General features: G+C 33.5%; 1 protein-coding gene across 2 annotated transcripts; it reads left to right on the forward strand.

Annotated features, from left to right (window-relative positions):
- Positions 1 to 1,076: 1,076 nt before the first annotated feature.
- Positions 1,077 to 26,177, forward strand: LOC133180969 (probable ubiquitin carboxyl-terminal hydrolase FAF-X). 2 transcript variants are annotated; one of them, XM_061315451.1, is made up of 57 exons: positions 1,077 to 1,220; positions 2,220 to 2,567; positions 2,650 to 2,762; positions 3,243 to 3,355; positions 3,448 to 3,550; positions 3,721 to 3,836; positions 3,959 to 4,025; positions 4,614 to 4,798; positions 4,908 to 5,046; positions 6,004 to 6,156; positions 6,400 to 6,504; positions 6,695 to 6,793; positions 8,179 to 8,286; positions 8,646 to 8,762; positions 9,023 to 9,176; positions 9,283 to 9,370; positions 9,545 to 9,596; positions 9,700 to 9,771; positions 9,885 to 9,988; positions 10,121 to 10,238; positions 10,437 to 10,744; positions 10,915 to 11,152; positions 11,629 to 11,766; positions 11,976 to 12,096; positions 12,312 to 12,439; positions 12,662 to 12,816; positions 13,058 to 13,295; positions 14,623 to 14,748; positions 15,019 to 15,179; positions 15,402 to 15,510; positions 15,786 to 15,841; positions 15,937 to 16,027; positions 16,235 to 16,381; positions 16,593 to 16,803; positions 17,064 to 17,182; positions 17,315 to 17,416; positions 17,888 to 18,069; positions 18,391 to 18,564; positions 18,790 to 18,931; positions 19,149 to 19,326; positions 19,462 to 19,582; positions 20,054 to 20,129; positions 20,245 to 20,309; positions 20,393 to 20,505; positions 20,627 to 20,796; positions 20,910 to 21,001; positions 21,111 to 21,252; positions 21,351 to 21,444; positions 21,555 to 21,709; positions 21,805 to 21,975; positions 22,214 to 22,378; positions 22,494 to 22,553; positions 22,747 to 22,855; positions 23,017 to 23,125; positions 23,250 to 23,420; positions 23,667 to 23,736; positions 23,975 to 26,177. In XM_061315451.1, the coding sequence occupies exons 2-57, from the start codon at positions 2,237 to 2,239 to the stop codon at positions 24,290 to 24,292; spliced, it is 7,662 nt and encodes a 2,553-aa protein (XP_061171435.1). In that variant the 5' UTR covers positions 1,077 to 1,220; positions 2,220 to 2,236; the 3' UTR covers positions 24,293 to 26,177. The 2 variants fall into 2 exon arrangements, with proteins under 2 accessions (XP_061171435.1, XP_061171436.1); XM_061315452.1 differs by having other exon boundaries at positions 1,077 to 1,191.
- The last annotated feature ends 316 nt before the right edge of the window (positions 26,178 to 26,493 follow it).

Raw genomic sequence — 26,493 nt, forward strand, 5'->3', positions numbered from 1 at the left:
ATTATTTCATTGAAAGAGAACAATAATTCACATTATTGTGCGCATAAAATGAATTGATGCGCGCATTAAACAATTGATGAGAGTAATTGATTTGATGCGTGCATTGATTGAATTATTGCTCTCTTCAATTGAATTATTGCACGCATCAATTCAATTGTGGATATCATAAATTCGTTTGAAGAGAGCAAAAATTCATTCAATTATATCTTCAACTGAAACGTTGCGTGTATATTTTATAAATTAATGATATCTTCAAGTATTTTTGTTTAAGTTCTATATACATGTAGTTTGGCATCTACAGAACTGAACTAATTACGAAAATAAACTTACTGAACAGATAAAGTTACATGTGTAACGAATGTTAAGATTTTCCATTCAATGAAATTGAAATCAAAACAGATCTATATATCCGGTTATATACTCATTAATTTTAGACATAATTCCCATTTATTACTTTCAGAATGTGAGAGCGGAATGATGCCTAGTATATGACCTCGACCTGTCCCTATATACTTCTTAGAAAATTACATTTTTAAAATTTCTCATGATAAATCCTTTTCTACTCATGAAGGTTTTAAATTAATACCAGAGTATCAATTTTTACATGATGAATAATTAAGTCTATAAGGGATGGAATACCTTAATTATGGTCACAGGTACTTTTACCCTCACCCCTCCTTCAGATATTCAACTCAGGCTTGTTTCAATGTTTTATGTTTTGTTGTTGTTGTTGTTTTTAAATAAAAAAAAAACCCGGGTATTAATCGTCTAAACGTGTCAAATTCCTTCTTAAAACTTTTAAATAAGAAAACCAGATTTCAATAAATTTAATCCGTGAACGAACATTCTGGATTCAATGAACATGGCCTAAGGGGAATAACTCTAAATTCCGTTTTATGCGATCGTATAGATTTAGTCCATTTTTAACAACCGTTAATAAAATTTATATATAAAATTATATTATTTCATTATGCGTATAATATTTGGATTCATTTCATATTATAATCATTTTTTTCAAATCGTTTAAAAATTATATTTTGAACAATAAAAGTCCCGTTTCGCGAGATTATGTCATTAGACATTTCACCAAAGTCGCAGACAGTGCAGTTCGATGCACAAGGCATCGAATTCAAAGATCTTTATTTTCAAAAGATCTTGCAAATGATTTGAAGAACCTCAAAGCATATGAAAGTTAGCGTGTCACTTTGAATTTCTCAAAGGTAATCGACTCATGACAAAAGTAACGCTCCGTTGTGAAAGTTGTCGATAGTCGGCCATGTTATGTGAGATCCGGGATTTCCTAAACCAAAATAAACGCAATTGTCAAATATAGAATAACAGAACAATAGCATCTGAGATGATTTTACATTAAGTTATCGTTATAGATAGTGTTGCGCTGCATGGGAATGGATACACTTTGCTCAGGACTACATATTTTCTCATGGAGAATTTCTTCTACGGTTATTTTCTGAAAAGAATATTTGATATATCATTCGTCTGACTTGCGATTCTTTTGCGGACATTGGCACTTGTTTTCCTGTTGCTGTGTAAGAGTAAAATATTGACGTATTTATAAAGTGTAGCAGGTTGAACAAGGCATTGTATGCAGATAGTTATCTCCTATACACGTTTAGGGAAATGACCGTAAATTTTGTTTGTGTATAATGTGCTAGTATTTTTGGAGGGAAACAATTATGGGAACAAAGCTTCAATGGGGATTATTAATATGTTGACGGTGCGACCGTTGGGGCGAGCGCATTGTTCACTTAATTTTAAGATCCGCCTCTTCAAGCCGCATGAGACATTTGGAACGTCAAGACTGTGACGTCACATGACGTCGTATGTTAGCTGCATTTCCATAACCAAAGTTTGAAAAGTGCAAAATTTTATCAAAGAATGTTTAATATACTAATCTGTATGCAATATCCATTAAATTAAGGTGAGTTTATTTTTTATGAATTTTTAGTTGTTGTTACCGCATGAACGAAGTTAGCAGCGAGAACAACAAGCGATGCATTGTGGGTCCAGAATTACTGCGGAAAAAAATTCTATTGAATGAATGTGCAGCAGTCCGAATTTTCTCTTCACCCAGGCATTGTCGTTAGAGCTCGCAGAGACGAGCGGCGCTTTGCGCCACTCGCTGCGCTCGCTATGAATAACTATATAAGCTTTAAGTGTAATCATAATAGCAACTGATGACAGTATCACATTATTTGCAGAATTTGGTCAAGTGACCATGACCATTGTAATGAAAGGGGGTCAATCTGGGGAAGACACCCCACAAGATGTTCCACTACAAAAAGGAACAACTGCAGTACCCCCTTCATCTACCCAGAATTCTGCTGGACCCCAGACAAGTGGGTCACAAATGGTGGCAGATGAAGTGGCTCCAGCAGATGTGTCCATTGATCTGGACGAGCTAAGAGATGACCAAGAGCCAGACTTTCCAGTTGTGGAGTTAGGAAGGCTGGATGAAATGATAAATAGACCTAGGTGGGTGGTTCCGGTGCTACCTAAAGGAGAACTAGAGGTTTTGCTGGATGCTGCCATTAAGTTGTGCAAAGAAGGTAAGAATCTAGAGCATCCATCTAAAATTTTATTTGAAATAATATTGAATTTTTTGATTTCACCTTTATTTTCTGTTACTAGGATTAGATACAAGAAGTGAACCTTGCCAAAGATTTTTCAGAGAAGGACTGACTGTATCATTTACAAAAATAATGACTGATGAAGCAGTTAGTGGATGGAAGTATGAAATTCACGTAAGTAAAGATGTAATGAAGCGTTATTTATTATGTGTATTGAAATTTATGATAAATCTTATATATTGTAGGAATTGAACTTTGTTATATTGAACACTGATGTCTCAAACACTTAGGAATATGTTGAAGTGAGTTGGCAGTCCCAACCACTTTTTCTTCATGTTTTTAAACTTACTTTCTTGAATCATTGGATATCTTGAAGTTTAATGGATGTCTCTTTGAGATCATAGTTACATAGATGTTTAATATTTTTCAGCTGTAGGTATAAATTTCCTATCCCAGGTTTACAGATATATATATATATATGTATATATATAAGTAATGTTTGATATGTGTGGAATTAATAAGTAAATTAACAAATAATAATTTTATTTCATCTCCTGTATTTGACTGAAATAGGTTTATATTTTGGATGTCTAGCTTTAACCTTAATTCCGTGTTTATAAATATAGTAAGATTTTCATTTTTGATCTATTTTAGAGATGCATATTAAAAAATGCAGAGAAGCTCATTGAATTAGTTGTTACAAAGCTGTCCCAAGACTGGTTTCCACTTCTTGAACTTTTAGCTATGGTTTTGAATCCACTTTGCAAGTAAGCATAATTTTTTTAATGAATTAATTGGTTGTCATATATTAGGTTCTAATGATATAGAATAATATTTGAATGTTTTTTTGCTTTATCAGATTTCATATATACAATGGAAGTCGTACCTCAGAGAGCGTTCAGACTGGATCTGAAAATACTGAAGAGGCATATGCTCGTCCCCCTGATCCTAGAAATCCTAAAGTAATCATTCTTATTCTAAAATTATTAACCCAAAAAACTTATTTATGTACATGTATCTAATTATGTATTTAAAATCTGAACTTAAATTTATGCAAGACCAAAGATCTGACAAGTTGTGCGTATTTGTTAATGAATTTGTTTATGATAATAATATGATTAATTATTTGCAGGGATGGCTGGTAGACTTGGTGAATAAGTTTGGAAAGTTAGGTGGATTCCAGATTCTGCTTGACAGATTTAAAAATGGTCCTCAACTCTTTGTGCCAGTTGTAGCAGCATTGATCAAGTAGGTTTACAGGAAATGGTTTTGTTTATGGAAACTGTTTTGTTTAGAAGTTGTGGAGGGTGTGTGTTATAGACTTATTTACTAATGATGATTGATTGAGAGAGATGACCTTTTTTTAATAGGCCGTTTGGTCAGTGTGCTGAGGTCCTTACACCCCAGACAGTAGAACAGTACTTCTTACCAATTATTGTGAGTATGCCTGACTTTCTTTATGGAATGAGTCCTGTTATGTACATATTCTTATAGATCAGATTTGATAAATATTGTTTGGTATATTTTCATCTCAAGGGTACATTGTATATTATATGAGTTAGCATGTATATATGAAGCAAAGGATTTGTTTTAAGTAAGGGTGTAATGAAAATCTCAAGTTTGTTTTCTTTTGCTCTAATGTAGGAAAGAGAGACAGTGCTTGGCATTTAATTTTAAACCAGTATTTTGTTATCATTGTGATTAGTACTTAAGTGTGTCCAGGAAAAAAGGGAATTCATCTTTTTCTCTTGTCAGTCTGAAGAGGAAGTTCCCATTTCCATCACTTGTTTAATTTCCTTGTTGGAGAAAATTTTCAATAGATAAAAATAACTGCATGTGAAAGCGCACATTTTGTTTGATATTGTTGAAGTATTTCTGAAATACATGTTCAGTTTTCATGGATAGATAGCCTATATATTTTTTATTCTTTTTGCCAAAAAAAAAAACTGGAAAATGAAATTGATGTTTTCCCGTATGATATTTTTCTTATACTGTATGTACATATATATGTTTGTTTTGTTGCAGGAAATAGTTCCAAAATTTCTCAATGAACTCACAGATGAAGAGCTAAAAAAGGAATCAAAAAATGAAGCCAAAAATGATGCTTTGTCCTCTATCATCAAAGGACTGAAGCAGCTAGTAAACCGACTTCCAAATCAGGAAGACACAATTAAAAACCTTGAGGGTTTTAGACTCAGAATGATTCTGAGGTGTGTGAAATTTAAACTACTAATGCATGTGTTTTGTTTTTGTTAGTTATTTTAAAGAATTCAGAAGTATTCAATCTTTTGTGTCATAATGTATGTTTTATATTTTTAGGTTGTTACAAATCTCTTCCTTCAATGGTAAAATGAATGCTCTAAATGAAGTGAACAAGGTCATTTCTAATGTCTCATTCCAATCCAGTCGTCACTCTCAGACAGAAGAAGATGAGTGGCTGACAGCAGAGAAAATGGCTGTAAGTAATAAAGTGGCAAAAATCAGATAATACATTGTACTGATTTGGTTGAAAGGTGCTAAGTTCATGGAAGAAAGGGCAAGGTATGGTGACAGCTGAATTTGGCTCCTTATTTGATATAAAAATCAAAACACTGATATACATGCAATTGTGGTAGTTTGCAGTTCAGAACTTTAAATGATGCTTGTTTTAGATCAAGAATTAATTTTAAGTCGAAGCATACAGATGCCACAAGAAGGTGAAAATAAGAACATTTTACCAAATTTCCTGAATTCTGATGGAATTTTGTCACATTTAAGATACTATTCACTTTGGGAAACATAGGTTAGAGTACAGGCTTGTCATTATGAGATTTTCATACACAAGATGTACATGTACATGTATCTGATACTAGTGGATCAAATATGTAAATTTTGTAGATAAGCAAACTTGGACTCTGTGTTTTCTGAAACAAAATATGCCTTAAAATTGATGAAAATTTGAAAAAGAATGAAAAAAATTAGAAATTGGCAAATTTAGTGACCTTCATGGTAATCTCTATGTATTTTATCACTTAAAATCCATACTCATTTTGTAATAGGTTTGATTATGAACTACTACATCGTTCTAAGAGACACCCGAAAGTTGGAACCAAAAAGGGGTCCTAGCTTATTTTGTCCTTTGTTGTGAAAATAAGATGTTAAAAATTTCCTTCGATGATGGAGAATGATAAATTATGTATTATTTACTCATATATACATGTATATAATGGTTTCAATAAATATGTAGTACATGTAACTACATGTAGATTTTTGTTGACAAATTCATGGCATTAAATATGAAAAAGTACACACCATTTAGAAGAAATACATGTCACATGTAAAGTGTAGTAGGAAAGAAAATTAAAGATTTTCAAATATTGTATAGGAATGGATTCAGAAAAATAATGTGCTGATCATAGTTTTACTATTGTAATAGGAATGGATTCAGAAAAATAATGTGCTGACCATAGTTTTACGAGACAGTCTCCATCAACCTCAGTATGTAGAGAAATTAGAGAAGATCCTTAGATTTATGATCAAAGAAAAAGCTCTGACTTCTGAGGATCTTGACAAGCTTTGGGAAGCACAGGTAAATGACAATACTGCCCAGTAATTCTGAAATATGTGTAAATGATTTACTATCAGGTTCATATTAGTTATTAACCAATGTTATACTATTACATTTTCAACAGTGAACTACTGTAATTTTGCACTAGTGAAAATATCAAAAAAATTCTGAAATGGATTTCAGAATTGAAATTTTGTATTACTTGTGAAATAAATTCCATATTCAACTACAAAACATTGAGTATCTTCTATTTATCCATTGTAGTCTGGGAAACATGATGCTATTGTGAAAAATGTACATGACCTGCTAGCAAAGTTAGCATGGGATTTTTCTCCAGAACAGCTAGATCACCTGTTTGAGTGTTTTCAGGTAGGTTTCTAGAGTTTAAAACTTTTCAGTTGTTATTTGTTTTGAGACTTTGTAATGATGAATTTTCAATAGAAGTGCATATGTTAGAAAATTACAAGACTTTAACATTTACATGTACAATACACAAAAATAAGTTATGGAGGAAAAATGAAAATAAACAAAGGTTTGATGAAGTCTTTTTTGTTAAAAGGTGAGCTGGACTCATGCCTCGAAGAAACAGAGAGAGAAATTGTTAGAGTTGATTCGCAGATTGGCTGAGGATGACAAAGAGGGAGTTATGGCTCACAAGGTAGTACATTTTTATGTATCTTGTAGATTATTTAAATTTTCTGTTTCCTGTAATTGTAAATGTAATTATTAATTTTACATATAGGAAATCTCTAATCTATGAATTTCCTCTAATTTATAATTACAGTTAACTCTCGATACCTCGAAGTCCGCACGACCAAGGAAAAACTTCGAGAGATCAAGAGTTCGAGTTTTCAAGAGTCCAGAATTTTCTGGTTTTGTTGACAGGTTTTAAAATTAGTCTTACCGAATGTAATGATTTTCATACAGTGCTAACATTTTACCCTTGGTTTTTATAAAACAACGATATTTTTCATAATTAAGATGAATATTTCATTAAACTGAGTAAAGCAAAAAATGTGTATCGTCATTTCATGTATATTTATTTATTCTTTGTAATACGAACATCATACTACACATTTGTTACATGAATACGACATTTTACAGCGTCGTACATATAGCATTGACTATTCCAAACATGGTCATTGAACGCAGTTCTGTAATTATTTGTCCAATAATAGTTGTCATATTGACATTGAGGCCGTTTCTGCCTTTTCATAATTCATTTAACTTTGACACTGACTCGAAATAGAAATTAAATTAGTGTTTCGTCTTTTAATCTATTACTACTTTTCACTGACACTGCGTAAATTATTGTAAGACAGTCGATGATAATTATTTTAATAGCTTAAGGCAAAAAAGATTAATTTTAAATCAATTATCACCTTGCATCATAAGTGTCACCTGAATAAACATCCCGTTCTTCGAGACCGGCATCTTCTGCCTGGGTCCATTTAAATGTCCAGGTAAAGGTGCTAATTATATAACCTTGTATACAATAGCCACTTTGAGGTATCGAGGGTAAATTCTAATAGAATATGCATAACTGGACTGCATTTTGACTTTGAGGGATCAAGGGTTTCGAGAGATCAAGAGTTCGAGAAATCAAGAGTAAATTTGCTTAGTTATAAGTTGGGGACTGGAGACTCACTTCGAGCGATCAAGAACTTCGAGAGATCGAATTTCGAGCCATCAAGAGTTACCTGTACTGTAAACAGACTTTTTTCCCACTGGATCATAATTGCATGCAATCACAATTTTTGTTCAATCCACTGGTAGAAAATTAAGCAGATTTCTTGGATTGCCTTTGAAAGTCATCAGTGCTCTAAAATACACTGTGACCAATTTTAGCAGAACATTTGTGACTGCTTACATAGCATAATTTAATCCCATGTTGAAAAAGTGTGCCTACAGTATTAACGTCTATATACATGTATGAGCTGGAAACATTGATTTTTGCATTTCTGGATTTTTGAAAGAGAGAGAATGATATTTGTACTAGATGTGTATTATATATACATGTGCATTTGTTTAACTCCTTTCCAGGTTCTTGGATTATTGTGGAATTTAGCTCACAGTGAGGATGTCCCCACGGAGATCATGGACCAGGCTTTAACAGCCCACATCAAGATCTTAGACTATAGTTGCTCACAGGTAGTGAAATTAAAAGAAACTATAATAACAAGTTAATATTGAATACTTTTATCAGGAATACTTCAGTATAGTGTACATGTACATGTAGTTCAATGTATGTATAATTAATTTTGACAGAAATATTGCATTAATAATAGAATTATTATTGAGTACAAAGAAGTAAGGAACGAAGCAATTTATTTAAACTCTCCATGGATGTTTTAATGTCACTAGGTCAGGAATTGATAATGGTTTTGTCTGTGACAAGTTTAATCATACATGTATGTATATCTGTATGTATTTGTCATTAATTTTTTGCTATACATGAAAAGGGGGACAAAAGGTGAAATATGAAAGGAAATGACACAATTTCTTTGTAGGACCGTGATGCCCAGAAGATGACATGGATAACAAAATTTGTGGAAGAATTGAAGAATGACAAATGGGTATTGCCAGCATTGAAGCAAATTCGTGAAATCTGTCAGCTCTTTCCAGAGGTACCTGTAAATGCTGTCATATCTACATTATACATGTACTGTACATACATATTTTCCTTAAGCAGGATAGCAAAGAGAATCTACTCACTTTTGCTGCAGGGACACATAAAGTAGTGTTTATTTACTGGTCAAAATGAAGAGAGTAAAATTAAAAATATGTACTTCCTGATAAGACTAATAACACAGAGAACCGTGACTGTTTTCCTGTTCATGTGCCCAGCTTTGATTAAATGCAACCATAGAATTTTTTATCCTTTCAGTCACCACAGAATTTTCCTCATGCTCCACAGAGAGCCTCTCATGTATACTATCGCAATACTGTGATAGCACAGCTCCAGAGTAACCACTCCATAGTCATGTTAGTAGCCACAAATCTCTCCAACTACATGAAGAAAGCAAGAGAGCTGGCAAGAGGTAATAAAAAAATCATCATTATAACATTGTATTGAAGATATGTAATGAGATTTAAAGTTGCATGTATATAACCATATTATTGTTGTCGAATTTTGTACATCAACAGATCATCCAGAACTGGATTCCAGCAATATTTTACCAGATGGGAGATTTAACCATGTACAACAAATTCAGGAACGTCTCAGGTTTTTAAGGTACTGTATGTTCAGTATAATTGAGACATAATTTTAATTTTGAAAATTGTTTCAGAGAAAAAAACAGTGAAGTATACAATGTTAGTATAACTTTATTTTGAACTGAAAGTCAAGGTTAATTTAAAAAAAAGGCTTAAAGATCAGTTTCTTAATTTATAGTTTGACTTTTTGAAGGTTTTTACTAAAAGATGGTCAGCTGTGGTTGTGTGAATCTCAAGCCAGACAGGTAACATTTGAGAATACTGTAATAACTCACACAGATGTACATTTATTTCTCTGAAGTTCTTAAACTGATTTATGAATGTTATTCAGTATTTTTGGTATTTTAGATATGGCAGTGCTTAGCAGAGAGTGCAATTTATCCCTCAGATAGGGAGTCTTGTTTTAAATGGTTTGCCAAGGTAAGGATAACAGGCTCAGGACAGAACTGAAGTTTTTCTTTTGGTTTATGGTAAATACCCGCTGTGTCAATAGATGTTGCATACATAACATTTCATATACATGTATATTGCAGCTAATGGGAGAAGAACCAGACTTAGATCCAGAAATAACAAAAGATTTCTTTGAACAAAACATTCTACAGCTTGACCCGAGTCTGTTGACAGAAAATGGAATGAAGTAGGTTTTAATTAGCAGAGAATTAATATTTATAAAAATGCATTTTAATAGAACATTAACATACATGAATGGTGAAGTGCAAAGATGTATATTCATTTCTCTTGGTATTTAAAATGTTAAATTCTTTCTCAGTTGCTTCGAGAGATTCTTTAAGCATGTGAATCAAAAAGAAAACAAAATCATTGCCAAGAGAAGGGGAGGTCATCTGATGGATGACCTTGAACTCATAGGAATGGATTATTTATGGAGGGTAAGGTCATGCTTAACAGTCATTGGTTTATCAGCTGTGAAAAGTGTTTTATTTGACCATGCTAATTATAGATAATTTTTGAATATTTGCTAAAAATTTTAGTGTCCTTTGGCTATTATGTAAAGTTTATGAACTTTATTTGAATTACTTGATAAATATACAGTAGATGATTTGAAATTTCTGCTATTCCTGTTGCAGGTAGTGTTATTAAGCCCAGATGAAGTTGCAAACAAGGCAATTATCTTATTGAAAGACATTTACACAAACCTGGGACCTCGTTTACAACAAAATCAAGTGGAAATACACGATGACTTTATTCAGTCATGTGTGGACCGACTCAAGGCATTGTATGACACAGTGAGTGTGCTGGAGAAAGACAAAGACAGTACAAATCGTGTAATGCAGGAGACCACCAGAATGGTTCGAGTATTGACGGTGCTTCGGGAGTATGTGGCAGAGTGTGACGAGGCTTACACGGAGGAACGATCCATTCTCCCACTTAGCAGGTTTGTGTAATTTCCCAACATCAGAGAGATACCAATTCATTAGGAGGTGGGGGTACTATTTTGTGATAAAATGTTCTTTTAGGTTTAAGACGTACATTTGGTGGGAAAATTAGTTTTAATTAAGATACATGTTAATCTCCATATGTTTGAGCTTTTATTTTCTTTTGTAGAGCGTGTCGAGGAAAATTAGTGACCTTAATAATTCGGTTCCCTAGTCAAGGACGTCAGATGGATGATATAGACATCTGGTCTCATACTAACGATACAATAGGACAAGTACGAAGACAAGTTTTGTGTAAAATTAAAGCCAGTAGTAATATTAAAGTGGACTTGTATGCTAATGGTGAACTTCTTGATCCAGTGGAAGACAAGAGACTTATTTCTCAGATTCCCTTACGAGAAAAATCAGTGAGTAGAAATTACGTTATGATATCATTTGATTATGTTCACCCATAGAAACTTGAATATTTGTTTGTTAGATAGTATTTATTGGTATACATATATGTGCACATATATTCTCATATTTCCCCCTTGGTGTGAAATCATATTTTATGATGGCTTGATAAGACCAAACAAAAAGAAACAAATTACTGGTAATGTTTGTGTTTCCACTAATTGCATGAGAAAAAGAAATGGGTTGATAAGCATTTCAGAAGTAGATTTTATGTTCTACAGAATGTATTTTCTGGAAATATCAATGCCTTACATAATACATTTTTTTAAATTTCAAATTATTCATAGGTGCCAGAAGACTTTAAAACACTGAAATTGTTGTAATGTAAACACTTGGAATTATGAGCGTTGAAACTAATGTAATAATGTATACCTGTGTACTTTCTAATTAATACGAATTAATAAGCTTAATATGTGTATTTGTGTTGTAGCTTATAACAGCAAAGTTGATACAGGTGGGAAGTAACATGCCCTCTAGTCCTGACAGCAGTTCAGACAGTTCTGCTGGCTCCCCTCATCATACATTTGATGGCCCTAACATTGAGGCAGAAAACTGTTTACCAGGGGTGGTAAGGCATTTCATGCTTGTACATGTATTTTTGTATTATTGGAGTACAATTTATTAATCATAAAGCTGTAGTAAAATAATTTTCAAAAAAATCATGATGGAATTTTTTTTTATACATATATGTATTGATACAGTGAAGTGTGGTTTCTGGGACAGATTCTTAATCCATTTTCCCCCAGCTTTGAATTTCCAAACCTCTTGTCTTTTCAGATAATATCAAACAATTACCGGTATACTCAGTTCCTGTTTCAACTATCAGACTTGGGCTGCCAGCTACAGGTGCCGAGACTACGAGATACTGCCAGGGCAGTGTTAAAACTCATGCCAGCTGGTAGGTGCTTCTGTGATATATGTAACAATTTGATAAATAAGATATTGTTAATATTCTGAGTTTGTCTTACTGTGATCATTTCTCTTCATCTCTCTGTTGGAGACTTAAATTCTTTTAAATGTTACACACATAATTAATCCAGAACGACTCAAATGTGTATATTTGTTGTATTTTCCTCATGCCTTATATATTGACTTACCTGCTCCCCATTGTAGATGTACATACAATAGACCAGCTTAAGTCAATATGTGCTGAACACAGTCGAGGAGAAACAACATATTCCAATGACTTAGAAGCCATGTTTTTTACTACTTCAGCAACTCAAGCTTTGTATAATATTGAGGTATTTTGTCTCGTATAAAATATTTGTGTTTTGTTTACATATTTCTAATTGTCTCAATAAATGATCTACTTTTTTGGTCAGGTTGCATATAGTTTACTAATGGTAGCAGTAGAGACAACTTCAGATGATGCATTTGAATTCCATATAACTTAATTTGTTTGATTGTGTCATATAACTTTATATTTTTGATTGTGTCAGTAAATGATCTACATTTTTCGTCAGGTTGCATATAGTTTACTAATGCCAGCAGTAGAAACAACTTCAGATGATGCATTTGAATTTCAATATAACTTTGTAAAAAGTGGTGGTGTTCAAATTGCCATGAACATGTTAACCAAAAACAACTTTCTACCATCAGCTGATTTACCTACTAGAAGGTGAGAGTGTTCACCAAGTTGAAATGTCTTTCACAAAGATGAAAAGTTAATTTTTCATACATATTACAGCTCTAGTAGCAAACTAAAAAATACTGGGATAAGCATACATTTGCGTGAGAAAAGAAATGATATGATGTATAATTTTGTAAAATTTGCTGATTGCAAAGAAAATATTACAACAGCAGAAGCTGTGCAAATTGCTACTTCAGTTTAAACAACTTTCCTCATGTATGCGTTACAGGGCGGCCTATATAACCGTGATGAAGATCTGTAAGCTCATGCTCACCACCGTCAGTCATGCCAAATTTCAAGTAGTGGTGGAGGCCTGCAGTGCCGATCCTCAATCTCCCAATATCACTCAAGCGGAACATAGTCATGCTCTGATTCTTCAGCAGGCCCTTCAGTTTATTCCTAACCCAGGGGCAGAGGTCATGACAAGAATGGTAGGATTAAGGCTGGGTCAACAGTTGCTTGATCAGGTATAATATGACTTATTACTGAATAAATGTGTAATTTATGAATCCTTTTTTTTTTGTAATGTTTACTCTAATTATTGGTTTGCAAGTTTGAAATATAGGCATACAAAAGCTTACTTCCTGTGATTAAGAAAATAAAAAGAACAAAGCTTAAACCCTCAAAAAAACGATTGTGTTGAATTCGGAATAACAAAGATTTAGATTGCTATGAATTTATTTTTTTTAAGACTTGCATTACTTTCAAAAACGTAGGTATACTTTATGAGAACTCCTGTCATATGTGATTGAGGAGAGCTCACAATCCTAAGCATTTGCATGTTATGAATTCTGATTGGTCAATTCTTAAATGTTTATGACTCTCAGATTATATGTATATAAAAGTATTGTTGAAATCAATATGTACTCTTTGGTAGATACTGTAAATGTGGAAATTTACAAGGGGGGGTAATTTGTGCAAATATGTGGTAAGAAATCTTTCGGGTAAATATATCCCCCGTACAAACTCCTTTAAGCATATTTTGATCAGTTCTATCAAAACATCATCATGTTATCACAGAAATAACCCCAATGTGTAATGTTCTTGGATCTAATTTGTGCACATGGGTAAATATCCATGTTTGCAGTAATGGACAGTTTAACTGGAAAACTTTTGAATCAAGTGCACACACATATTTTACAATATTCTACTTTTAGATAATTCTGAAATGCAATCTTTTTCAGCAATATATTGTATATGTACTTGGAAATTTTAGATGTAAATATGGGTGCATTGTATATGTTCATATAAATAATTATATATGTTTAATATCTTACTCTTTAGTGTGATTGAAGAAGCTTACAAACAAATGCATGAACTTGAATTTTGTACTGAATTATCTTAAGGTTATATTTATAATGGCTATAACTTTATTAATTTCAACAAAGTACTGAAACATTTGATGTGATAAGGTACATGTATGTTTAAGATAAATATAATTAGAAGTTTCACTTGTTCATAAGTCAAACATCGTTATCTCAACCTCGATGGGGTCGAGAAAAAACTTTTAAGATATACAAGGATTAGTGATGTTGAAGGTAAAATACTTAAAGAATAAGTAGGTGGGACTTCCAAATCACTTCAACATATCCATAGTATTCAAGATATTGGCGTTCCAGATACCAAAATTCAACTGTGTATGTAGAATCCCTACTCATTGAAAAACTATGTGTATGTGCAAGTTCTTCATCTGCCTAATGCTTGGGAACAAGTAACAATCCCCTTTAAAGTAAGTATAGATGAACATTCTTTTGCTCCAGTCTTAATATAGTTTGATTTCTGTGTTTTTTCCAGGCTGCCAAGTTTGCTCCCGATATGTCTGTGATAAAAGCCATACAGAGGATTGCCTGGGCATCCAGTAGTAGTTCCTTACACTTAGTACATGCCACTAATGAGGAAATCCATAAAGCTCTGGAGAAGGTAGGCTTCACATTCACTATTGTCTATAGAATACCATAGGGACATTGATGTTGGTATGGCTCTAAATCACATTCAGAAAAATTCCACTTTTATTATGTACTGTTCCTGTACAATCATTTAATTTTAAAACAAAAATGGGGGGGGGGGGGTATGCATTTTGTAGGAATTTGCAGGAAAATTGACTATATACATGATGTTCATGGGCTTTTTTGGTTAAGAGTTTACAGATTTCTGGCTTTGTTATGTGATGCATGTGTGTTGTGTTTACAGAGACAGGAACATGTAGAGATGGAGGATCTAACAGTGGCCAGGGAGTCCCTGGAGGTCCTCACTGTTTGTCTTATGTTATGTCCTCCTGCCTTAGATGCCCTCAACAAGGACAAGTCTTGGCAGACATTTATTAAGGATCTTTTATTGCACTGTAAAAACAGGTATATCTTTTTTTGAAGTGTTTTAGTTTGAAAAATTACAGTCAATTAAAAAAAAAAGAAAATCTGTAAATGTTCAGTTTTTTGTGTGTTTTTCGTGTGTTTTTTTTTTTTATTTTTTGCTTTGACCTTCTAAAATGAGATATTTTTGAGACAAAAAACAGAAATATGAATATTTCATAATATACATTCGTCAGCACTTTTATGAAATTAATTTTTTTTTAGGCCAGTGAGAGTTGCTGCCGCTGAACAGTTTTGTTTGATGGCCACTCGATGCTGTGGGGGAACTCGTCCAATGGTTTTCTTTATAACTCTTCTCTTCTGTGAACTCAGTGTAAGACATTTATTTTGCTCTTCATACAGTATGAACTTTAAATGAGTCAAAAATATTTATTTAAAAATTACACAAAATTAGCAATGGGGAGAGCAATGATGCTACCTCAGTAGCAGTGTTTATTAATATTTGTGCATCAGATCTTTTCAGTTTCGTTCATGTATTTGTATCTACTGGAAACAACATTCTTAAAAATTTGCTTTTATCCAATTTACACAGTTTATATGTAATTAAAGGCACATGTTTAAATAGAAAATAAAATTGTTTTTGAACAGGAAGCTGTGAAAGAGAATGCCAAGCAAGCCCATGAATACTTTAATTTACTGTGGAAGTAAGTACAACTTGGCACTGGTTGAAGTATGGTGATAATTTCATAGCTATCATTATCAGAAACAAATAAATGATGCTTGTTATCTTCTTTTTCAGATTATTAAATTATGCATCAGCTTCAGAGGTCAAGTTACCAAATGCTGAAAAACAGTTAAATAATGAAATTCAGTGGATAAAGAAAACTAAGGTTTGTTTTCTAACAGTTTCAATTTTTTGCGGCTGTATTCAGAAGTAGATGGTCTTTAACTTATACAAAATAGAAGATTATGAATAAATGAGAGGGTTCTGTTGTCTTGAGGCATTTTGTTGTTCAAATGTTAGAAGTAAAGGACTGCTTTAGATTCATCTTCCATTATTATTATGTAAAGCTTTCAATGACCAGTCAATATTTCAGGATCACGTGATAAACTCTGGAGAAGTGATTGTAGAGGATGCTCTGTTAGAGGGACATCTGGGGATTACACGTGAATTACTAGCATTCCAGTCACCAGAAAAGAAGTATAACATCGGATCTGAAAAAGGAGGATCCAATCTCATTAAGGTATGGAATACACTAAATAATGTCTGTATAGCTAAACTGCCTTTACTTTTGCACCTAAAACTTTTTTCCCCCCAAATGTACTTGTCATTACATGTAATGTCAGTATATGTATAATATCCTTCCATACTTTGTAGATTGAATTGCATTGATTTCTTTGATTATCAGCAGTTTCCACAGGTACATTTTAAAAAAAAAAAAATTATTCCAACAGGAAGTGGTAGAAGATTTTCTGTTTCCTGCATCAAAGATCGTCCTTCAGAGCAGGAAAACAGGTGGGGAATTCCCCTTAGTGTCAGCTGTTCCCGTGTGTGCCACACCTCCAACCGTGGTAGCAGCCTTTGATCTTTTGGTGTCACTCTGTACAAACTGTGTACCAAACTTGAAGTGTGTAGCTCATATGCTGTTAGAAATGTTTTATAATGGTAAGTGGAAATATGACTTAGCATTAAAATAACATTTGCTTTCATTAAATTTTCATTTTGCACTTATCCCTTTATTATGCATTTATTTCAGAAAATCATATCAGTTGCTAAAATAATTCTAAAAGGAATTGAAGTTATGTCAAATCATTTGCCATTTCCAAAGATTTTGATATATACTATATGTTCTTTTGATGCATAAAATAAACATACAATGAAGACAAATTTTTAGTATCAGCTCTCAAAAATGTTATTGTTTTTAGGTGAACCACCACTCACAGAATGGGAATACCTGCCTCCTGTGGGTCCCAGACCTCTTAAAGGTTTTGTGGGCCTGAAGAATGCAGGAGCTACCTGTTATATGAACTCAGTGCTACAACAGGTATGGAGATGGGAGATCCTATCAGTTTTCAGATCAATAAAGCAAGAAAAGTACCTGTAGTACCATCATATACATAAAGCACATTTTCTTAATTTTTAAAATGTATGATTTTCTGTTTCTTTGCATTTTTAGCTCTTCATGATAGAAGAAATTCGTAATGGAATTCTGGCAGTAGAGGGAGTTGCAGAAGATGTGATTGATGAGGAGTATGGGGAGGAGAAAACAGAAAATGAGGTAATTTCAATGCTGTGGCAACGTCAAGGAGGAACTTTAAAGGCAGATTCATCTCATAAACTTCTTTAAATTGATTTTCCTCTGCATGTATAAAACAATGTAAATAAAATTTATAAAACTTAATTTGAGATTGAAAAAGGGGAAGTGAAATGCTTTTGGCATATACTGTAAACCAACTATTATTTGCGGCATCTTTTTTTTTGTGATTAATCAACCCATTCACGACCACTAATTTCTGTGACTGAGAAAACATTTAGCAAAAACTCAAAAGTAAAGAATTAGTTTGTGGCAAAAAATATTCGCAAGTAAAAGAAGTTGCAAGACTTAGGGATATTTCTTGCATATGAATAAAGATGATTTACAGTATTTATAATTAATTGAAAGGAAACATTTTATCAACAGTGTTTGTTGCAAAAATGTTCTTTTAAGAAAGAAAGAAGATATTACTCTGCCTTCATTACTTTTGTTTAGACCAACACAGACATGGGTGAAGAAGAAAGAAAAGATGAGGAAAAGCCAGTAGTTGTTAACAGAGATGAAGAGAGAAAAGAATATAACCTGGGGGTTCTCAAGAGAATACAGCTCATCTTTGGTCATCTAGCGGCCAGTAAACTTCAGTACTATGTGCCAAAGGGGTTCTGGAAGCATTTCAAGTAAGAGATTTTTTATTGGTCATAATATTTTAAATGGAGATATTTAACAAAATCAGAACTCATTAAATTATTGCTTTACTTTATGTGAGGAAACAGGAGGAATCTTTATGTGTTACAAATATATTTTATACATGTAAATGCAATAAAATGTATAATATAATTATTAAAAAATTAGAATTAAATGGAATCTTTATGGAGATACAAGTACCTGTACAGATGATTTTACTACTTTTTAGAATGAATTCTTTATACATGTACATGTAGCATTACAATACATGTAAACGGAAAACAGTAGAGGGACTAAGAATATTTTTTGTACAGATTATGGGGAGAGCCTGTCAATTTACGGGAACAACATGATGCTCTGGAGTTTTTCAACAGCTTAGTTGATAGCTTAGATGAATCTTTGAAAGCTCTTGGACAACCACCAGTTTTATCTAAGGTCATGGGAGGGTCATTTGCTGATCAGAAAATCTGCAAAGATTGTCCTCATAGGTAAGTAAGAAATAGAAATCTTTGTTCAGCAAACTGTATGTGACTCTGTTTTACTTCCCTTATTAAGGTTAATTAAAGTTAGAAATTTGTACACATGTGCACATGTATGTTACTTAACATTATTTTTGTGGGTGATCCCATCAAAATCCTTTATATCTTGGATTGTCTGGGCAGTTTTATTTCTTCCATTCATGTATGGTAAATATGAGGTATTGTTCTGAACAGATACCAAAGAGAGGAGCCCTTCACCACACTCAATGTAGATATCCGCAATCACCAAAATCTGCTGGAGTCATTGGAACAGTATGTCAAAGGAGATCTTTTGGAAGCTGCCAATGCTTATCATTGTGAAAAGTGCAACAAAAAGGTCATTGTCTGTGTTTTCCTACTTGATAGAGTATTTTAATTAGGATGTTTGAGGGAATTTCATTCACTGTACAAAATAAATTTATGAAAACAAAAAAATAATACAAGATGCATAAGCAGATATACTCTGAGTGAAGATACAAATTAATTAAATTAAGAAATAATATACATGTACACTGTAGATAGAAGTATTCTTATGTATAGAATTTGTTTTACAGGTTGACACAGTGAAGAGATTAGTCATTAAAAAGCTTCCCAAAGTTTTAGCAATCCAACTAAAGAGATTTGATTATGACTGGGAAAGAGAAAGTGCAATAAAGTTCAATGATTATTTTGAATTTCCTCGAGAATTTGATATGGAACCTTATACAGTACAGGGACTTGCAAAAATAGAAGGTATTGATAAGTGGATATACATGTATATGTGTGTGTAATTCTGAAATCATTTCACACCCTAACAAAGCTGTGATGCTTTCATGTGCACCAGTATTATTATTTTTGTCTTCTCAACTTTGAACTTTTTTTCCGTAGGTGAAATTATAGATGATGATATTGAGAACAAAGAACAGAGCACAAAGTACAAGTTATTTGGAGTAGTGGTTCACAGTGGACAAGCCAGTGGTGGCCATTACTATTCCTATATTCTTCATCGGTAAGGGACAAAAATCTTCTAAATGAATTTACAATTTTCCATAAGGAATTGTTTGAACTCTCAAGAATGATTATTGTTTCAATATCTTTCATTCACGAACATGGATGTCTTCATTCATGTACAGTACATGTATGTAGTGATATTGTGTAGCTTGTGCTGTTTGCAATTATACAGTGAAACTTGTCTAATCTGGATGTTCTGTATTCTGAAATCTTGCCTAATACAATCTAAACTTGAAATCCCTTTCAGTAAATTTCATTGTTTAAATGTGTTGCCCTACCCAAAATGTTGTCTAATCCAGCCAATTTCTCTGGAACGAGTGGTGTTTGTATTAGACAAGTTTTACTGTAATACAATATACATGTAAGGTTGATTTAATGCTTCTCAGATCCCATGTTCTTTGTGATTATACACAGTATTTTCACTGTTTACTGCTAATGTCTTATTTCTGTTATGTTCTCTGACTTGTAGAGGAGAAGACAATCAGCCTAAGTGGTACAAGTTTGACGATGGCGATGTGACTGAGTGCAAAATGGAGGATGACGAGGTAAGTTTGTCTCAAACATCAAACATGTTAAGAATTACATTGCTGTAAAATGACTGAAATGGTAGTGAGATTCCTAGTGAGATATATGTGTATTATGTAAGTTTATTGTTAACAGGAGATGAAGAACCAGTGTTTTGGAGGAGAGTATCTTGGAGAAGTGTTTGATCACATGCTAAAAAGGTAGAGTAGATTCTTCTTTAGTGTTGTTGTACAAATTTACATACACCTCAACTTGTTCATTGATTAAATTTGTTTGTAAAAAGGATGGCATACAGACGCCAGAAGCGGTGGTGGAATGCCTATATACTTTTCTATGAGCGACAGGATGAAAAAGATGAGAAGGATATCTACAAAACCCTACAGGACTTAACTATAGGTTTGTAACATATTGTTTTCCCTAATAAATATAATTCATGTATGTACAAGTATTATACAATAATAGATTATGCTTGTTTTTGAACATGCTAAATATTTTGGTTCTTTTTTTTTTTTTACAGTTAATAAACCTTACCAAATTAAAATGCCAAGCTGTATAGAAAAGTGTGTACGTAAGCAAAATATTCTGTTTATGCATGAGAGGAGTCAGTTCTGCCCAGAGTACTTTCAGTTCATGAAGAAATTACTCAACTGTAACCCTGTCTTTACTCATGGACCCCAAGAGAAACTCGTGAGTTCTACTTAACTGATTTACTGAACGACTCCTTTTTGTGTTCTGACATACATATACATGAAGCTTAGTTAGAAATAAAAGCAAATGTAAACTTTCATTTTTGATTGCAGTCACAAGATATGGAGAACCTAGCAATGATAAGCACAGAGCTTGCATCAAAGTTCCTTTTTAGTGTAGGATTTCATACCAAAAAGACACTGAGGTAAACATATTAGTATTACAGAAAGTTTTTACATTTTACATGTAGTAATGACCAAAGGTTTTTAAATGAAAGCAGAATGGCATGAATGTGCTCATATGATATGTTGTAGGGGTGCTGCCAATGAGTGGTATGAGGCTTTGAACTGTCATCTACGTTCCAGTAAAAAGGTCAGGAATTGGTTCGCACAAAATGTGCTGTTCTCCCATACAAATCGATTTGCTGAGTACTTACTGGAGTGTCCTTCATCAGAGGTTTGTGGATCATATAGAATTTGAACTTACATGTACAACCAGTTTTTGTAAAAATCAAATGAATGGGTTGTTAATTCTGGTAACAACTTTCTTTACAGGTGAGGAATGCCTTCTCCAAAATCATTGTGTGTTTGGCTCATTTTGCCTTGAAGGATGGTCCATGTCCACCACCCCTTGTTCAGGGTCTCTATGGTACGAGAATCTGTTCAAAAAGTCTCTGTCAAAAAGACTCTGTCAATGTTACATGTAAGTTATAAATGTGACTTGTACAATAATGTGAGGCTTTTCTTTCATTAATACAGGTCCTGGACAGCAAGCAGACCCCAGTGCTACATTAAGTGACCACCTCCTCCTAGCAGTGCTGCAGTTACTGAGAAAGGAGGTATCCGATCATGGACGCCACCTACAGCAGTACTTCCACCTCTTCCTCATGTATGCCAACCTCGGGGAACAGGAGGTTAGTGGACACTTTTAAGTTAGTAAATGGAATATTTGAATGTAGTCACAATAGCATTCTTCATTTTATGACCTGGAGTCTCTCTCTTTACACAGAAAGTGCAGTTGTTGAAGCTAAATGTGCCATCCTTGTTTATGCTGGTTGCACTGGATGAGGGCCCGGGGCCTCCCATCAAGTACCAGTATGCTGAGCTGAATCGTCTCTACTCTGTTGTCTCTGTTCTGGTGCGATGCTGTGATGTTTCATCCCGATGTCTTTCTTCAAATGTAAGTTTCCCTTGCCTTAAATGTTCTCTAGTCATTCATACTGTTTTAAGATTTCTTCTAAATTTCTTATCAACAGAAAATTCCACAATTTAAGTCTTCAAAATATTTGAAAATGGAATTATGATTTTTACTATTGAAGAATTGCCTTTCAGCTTTTGGTAGGAATAAAAGCCTGACATTTAATACAGTTCTATTTAATTATGGTTTAATTTGTATAAAATATTGATCATTTTTGTAGCAGGGGGATCCTCCCAAACCAAACCCGTATGGGGATTCCTCCATTAGCCAGCCTCTAATGCCACTTCAGCCCCAGGTGGGAGATCTCTTGTACGGCAAGACAGGATATGTCAAGAAACTGATAGAAGACTGCAACAATTCTGAGGACACATGTAAACTGTTAAGGGTGAGGTGACATGGTCAATCAAGAAGATGAAATGAGTGAAAACCTTTATTATTTGTAGCAGTTCTGTTTCTGAATGTGCAATTTTAAGTAAATATATATTGTCTTTATGTTACAGTTCTGTAGTTGGGAGAATCCTCACTTTTCATCAACCGTTCTGAGTGAACTCCTATGGCAGGTAATTTAAGTAGCATGATTATGTGTGAACTGTTCACTTCAATGATGTAAAACATACATGTACGATGCAACTTACATATTTGTTGAAATTGTCTTTTAGTTATGTTCAGTTATTGTATTTTGCTTTATTTTTTCACATGAGTTGTGAAAAGTACTCTGAATTTCAGTTTGAAACAAAATGTTGATCTTTGCAGGTGGCCTACTCTTATACATACGAGTTAAGACCTTACTTAGATCTGCTACTACAGATGTTATTGTTGGAAGATTCCTGGCAGAATCATAGAATTCATAATGCTCTCAAAGGTACCATACCTGCTGTTTCTGTTCTGCTAAAATATCTTGTAAATGTACCCTTTTCTTTTTAGTTAAATGTTATGAACTGACTATGAACATTGCTCCAATATGTGTCAGGTTAGTAGTCGATGGTGTAACCACAACTAGATGTTTACTGCTATAAATTGTAGGAATTCCTGACGATAGAGACGGTTTATTTGACACTATTCAGAGATCCAAAAACCATTACCAGAAGCGAGCCTACCAGTGTATCAAAATGATGGTATCTTTATTTACACTGTAAGTGTAAAATGTTTGTTTTCTTGTCTGAAACACAATTTGATTCAGAAACAAATACTGTAATTCTAGTGGGGGATCAGTTTAGACATGTATAAAATGAGAATGTGTATATATGACATTGTAGTTGTGGACCTGCTGCTGAGATGTTACAGAGTAATGGTGATGTGAAGAGAAAGTGGACATGGGCAGTGGAGTGGCTGAATGATGAACTAGAGAGAAGGCCCTACCCAGGAAACGCCCAGTACACCTACAACAACTGGTCTCCACCAGCCCAGTCCAACGAGACCTCTAATGGGTAAGAAAAGACTGAGAAACTTCTGCATGCATTTTGTTTATGACTTTATTATTCATTGGTGAGATAACAATAGATTTGTCAAATCAACAATTAATTATAAAGAAGAAAACTCATGTATACTGTACATGCACTTGTATTGATCCAAGTTATAAAAAAAAATCTTATGAAAACAAATTTTAGTATTGTTAGAGAGATCTTGTTTTCTTGAATCCACCAAAAGCTGTATCACAGATATATTTATTTTAGGTACTTCCTGGAGAGATCTCACAGTGCTAGAGTGACTTTGTCAAAAGCATATGAACTTTGTCCAGATGAGGTAAGATTAATAAAGAAAGCAGATTTAACCAATAGCTTCATTTTTTCAGTGAGACAGTTATGGTTGGGAATACATTTGTTCTCTTGTTCTATGCCAGCAACTGGAAAGGGAAATTTTGTTATGTTTTTACCAGTTGTTTTGTAACGGACCTTCATTAAAAAAAATAGTGATATAGATTCTTCAAAAATCTGCTTAGTGCATTAGGCTCTCTACATTGAAGTGATATAATTATTTTTAGGAACCAGATGATGCTGAGCTTTCAGATGATCAGGAAGCAGCACACCCAGATGAAAACCCACCTGGTTATCAAGCCAGGCAATCCCCACAACAGGGAACATCATCGAGTAAACCAGAGGTGGGAACCAGTCAACCCAAACAAGAGGGATCCACCAATCAGCAGTTTCAGAACAATCATGTGAACTCTTCCCATAATTCCCAGCAGCCAGTTGTACCACATGATCAGATTGTCAATCAACTGAACAACCAGAACAACTCACAGACAGGGGGAGATAACCCTGATACTGGGGAGGAGGAGAACAAAACAAACAAAGACTGAGTCCCTCCTGATAGTGTTGTGGAAGGGGAAACTGGTAATGATAGTATCAAAGATTTCAGTGGCCCCAGTTATTTAATCTATGAAATTAGAAAATGAAAGTGGATTCTATTACAGTTGTTTGCTTAAGTTCTTAATTATACTTGTTGCTTCATTCACAGTGTACACCAATGCTGAGATAAGACAGTGTTTGGATTATTATAGGATTTATTTTAGTAACTTTTCTATGTAATCAGATGCAGGTTGAAATCAATATATTGTAAACATATGCATAACTTTATGATAGGTGTTAAGAGACTGAAATCCAAGAATAAATCTTAGCTTTTCTAAATGTAGCAGAATGTAGAAATCCAGCAATTGTTTAAGATGTATTTATGATGATATAGACAAGTTGTGTGCTCAGTGCAGATAATAACACTTCTAGTCCTGATACAGTAAGACTTGTATAGCACCTGTCTATAGATTTAAGATCTTGAATTATAATTATAGTCATGTTGTTTGCTGTAAAAAAAAGTAAAGATTTCCAAAACTTTGAATTATTGTAAATGTATTAAATGGGATATGTGAAAGCTACTTTTTTTCTCCTAGAAAGAAAAAAAGAATGTTTTTGAGATCTAGTTATTCTTTTGTCAACATCACAGTTCTAGAGAAATTAATGCTGAGTTCTGACTATAAAATATATATTTTATAGAATAAAAACGTGCATTTATTAAAGGTATATGCTTTTGGAATAAAATGCCCTTTATGAAAAGAATACAATTTTCAAATGTTCATTACAAGTTGATAGAGCAACATTTTTATTCTTGAAAAAAAAATAACAACCCTACATTACAACTGATTAGTTGGAATTTACTGTACATGTTTTACACTAAGTTGCTGAATTCAGTAGAGGTCTGAATATTTGTTCTACATATGTATACAAACTGACTTCCATTGGAAGCATTGTAAGTGTACAACCATTTTGCCAATTTTTTTGGCAGTAGATAATACAATGTACAGTGTATATTTATTGTGTACTCTGGTGAGTAATGTTATAAAGTGATGCATGGAGAATGTACATAGCAAGAACACAGCAATTGTGATATTTTTTTTTGTATATATACAGACCTAAGCCTGATCAGTGCTAATGTTAGCCATTTGTGTGCTGTATAGAAAACTCATTGTGTACTTGTGTTTTTATTTTCAGCCTTGTTACCACTTTATTTTATGTGCATCACTAAACAAATGCCATTCTTGTCACATGTATGCTCATGTTGTTAATATTCAGAAGTGAATGAAGTAATATGTTGAAGAACTTTGAGAGAGTTCTGGATGTAGTGAATATTTTTCTTTGTACAGTGCTAAGGTCATTGGTACTGATTTCAGTGAATGTGATTTAGTACAGTGCTAACTCATTTTGTGATCAAGTGTCAGACATACATGTACATAACACCTGATAATTGTTATGCTGTAGTTTTAAATCTGTCATTCCTGTATATAATTGTACATATAGAAGTCATATATTATAGCATTTCTTACACACTGTACAGTACACTGTACATACATGTACATCTCGACATGTTCTTCATTGAGATATTCGATGTCTGTAAATAAAACTCTGTATAATTGTGCCCTAGACATAATGATCGTGAATTTTTGTCCTGGTCTTTGTAAGGCCTGTTTTCAATCCTTGCAGTGCCATAGGAAAGTGGAAAATGTTTGGCATGTGTTCACAAATGTAAGAAGGTATTGCAGCTTCATCAGTATTTCAATGAAGAACATGGTGAAGACTCTTAGGTATTTAAATTTGTAGGTGTTGCTTAAATTATTTTTATTGTGGAAACAAAATTGTTTTGATGTCTTGGTATTTGTTTAAACAATTTCATGATAAAACTGTTCTTACAAGGCACCTGTTGCATCATTTTTACTCACCTATGCTAGAGGCTCAATTGAGCTTTCTTAATTTTTTTTTGAATCTGGCAAGGTCACTGGCAGAATAAGTATATAATTCATGTCCAGTCTATAGTTTTCTAATGGAGAGAGATTGGAAGTATATGCAAGTTTTTGACTGATTCAAGAGTGTGTCATTACCTTGACTCAGGGTCATTTGGGCCAGTTCAGGGTCACTTGAAAAACTATATTAGTTCTGTCTTGATCATAACTTAAAATGGAGAAACATTGGAAGCTCATACTTGGCACAAAGATTGCTTATGACCATAGGGTAT

This window comes from Saccostrea echinata, unplaced genomic scaffold (assembly GCF_033153115.1).
Source record: "Saccostrea echinata isolate AGI-Se365-2 ecotype Australia unplaced genomic scaffold, CSIRO_AGI_Sech_v1 ptg000008l, whole genome shotgun sequence".
Classification (NCBI taxonomy): domain Eukaryota; kingdom Metazoa; phylum Mollusca; class Bivalvia; order Ostreida; family Ostreidae; genus Saccostrea; species Saccostrea echinata.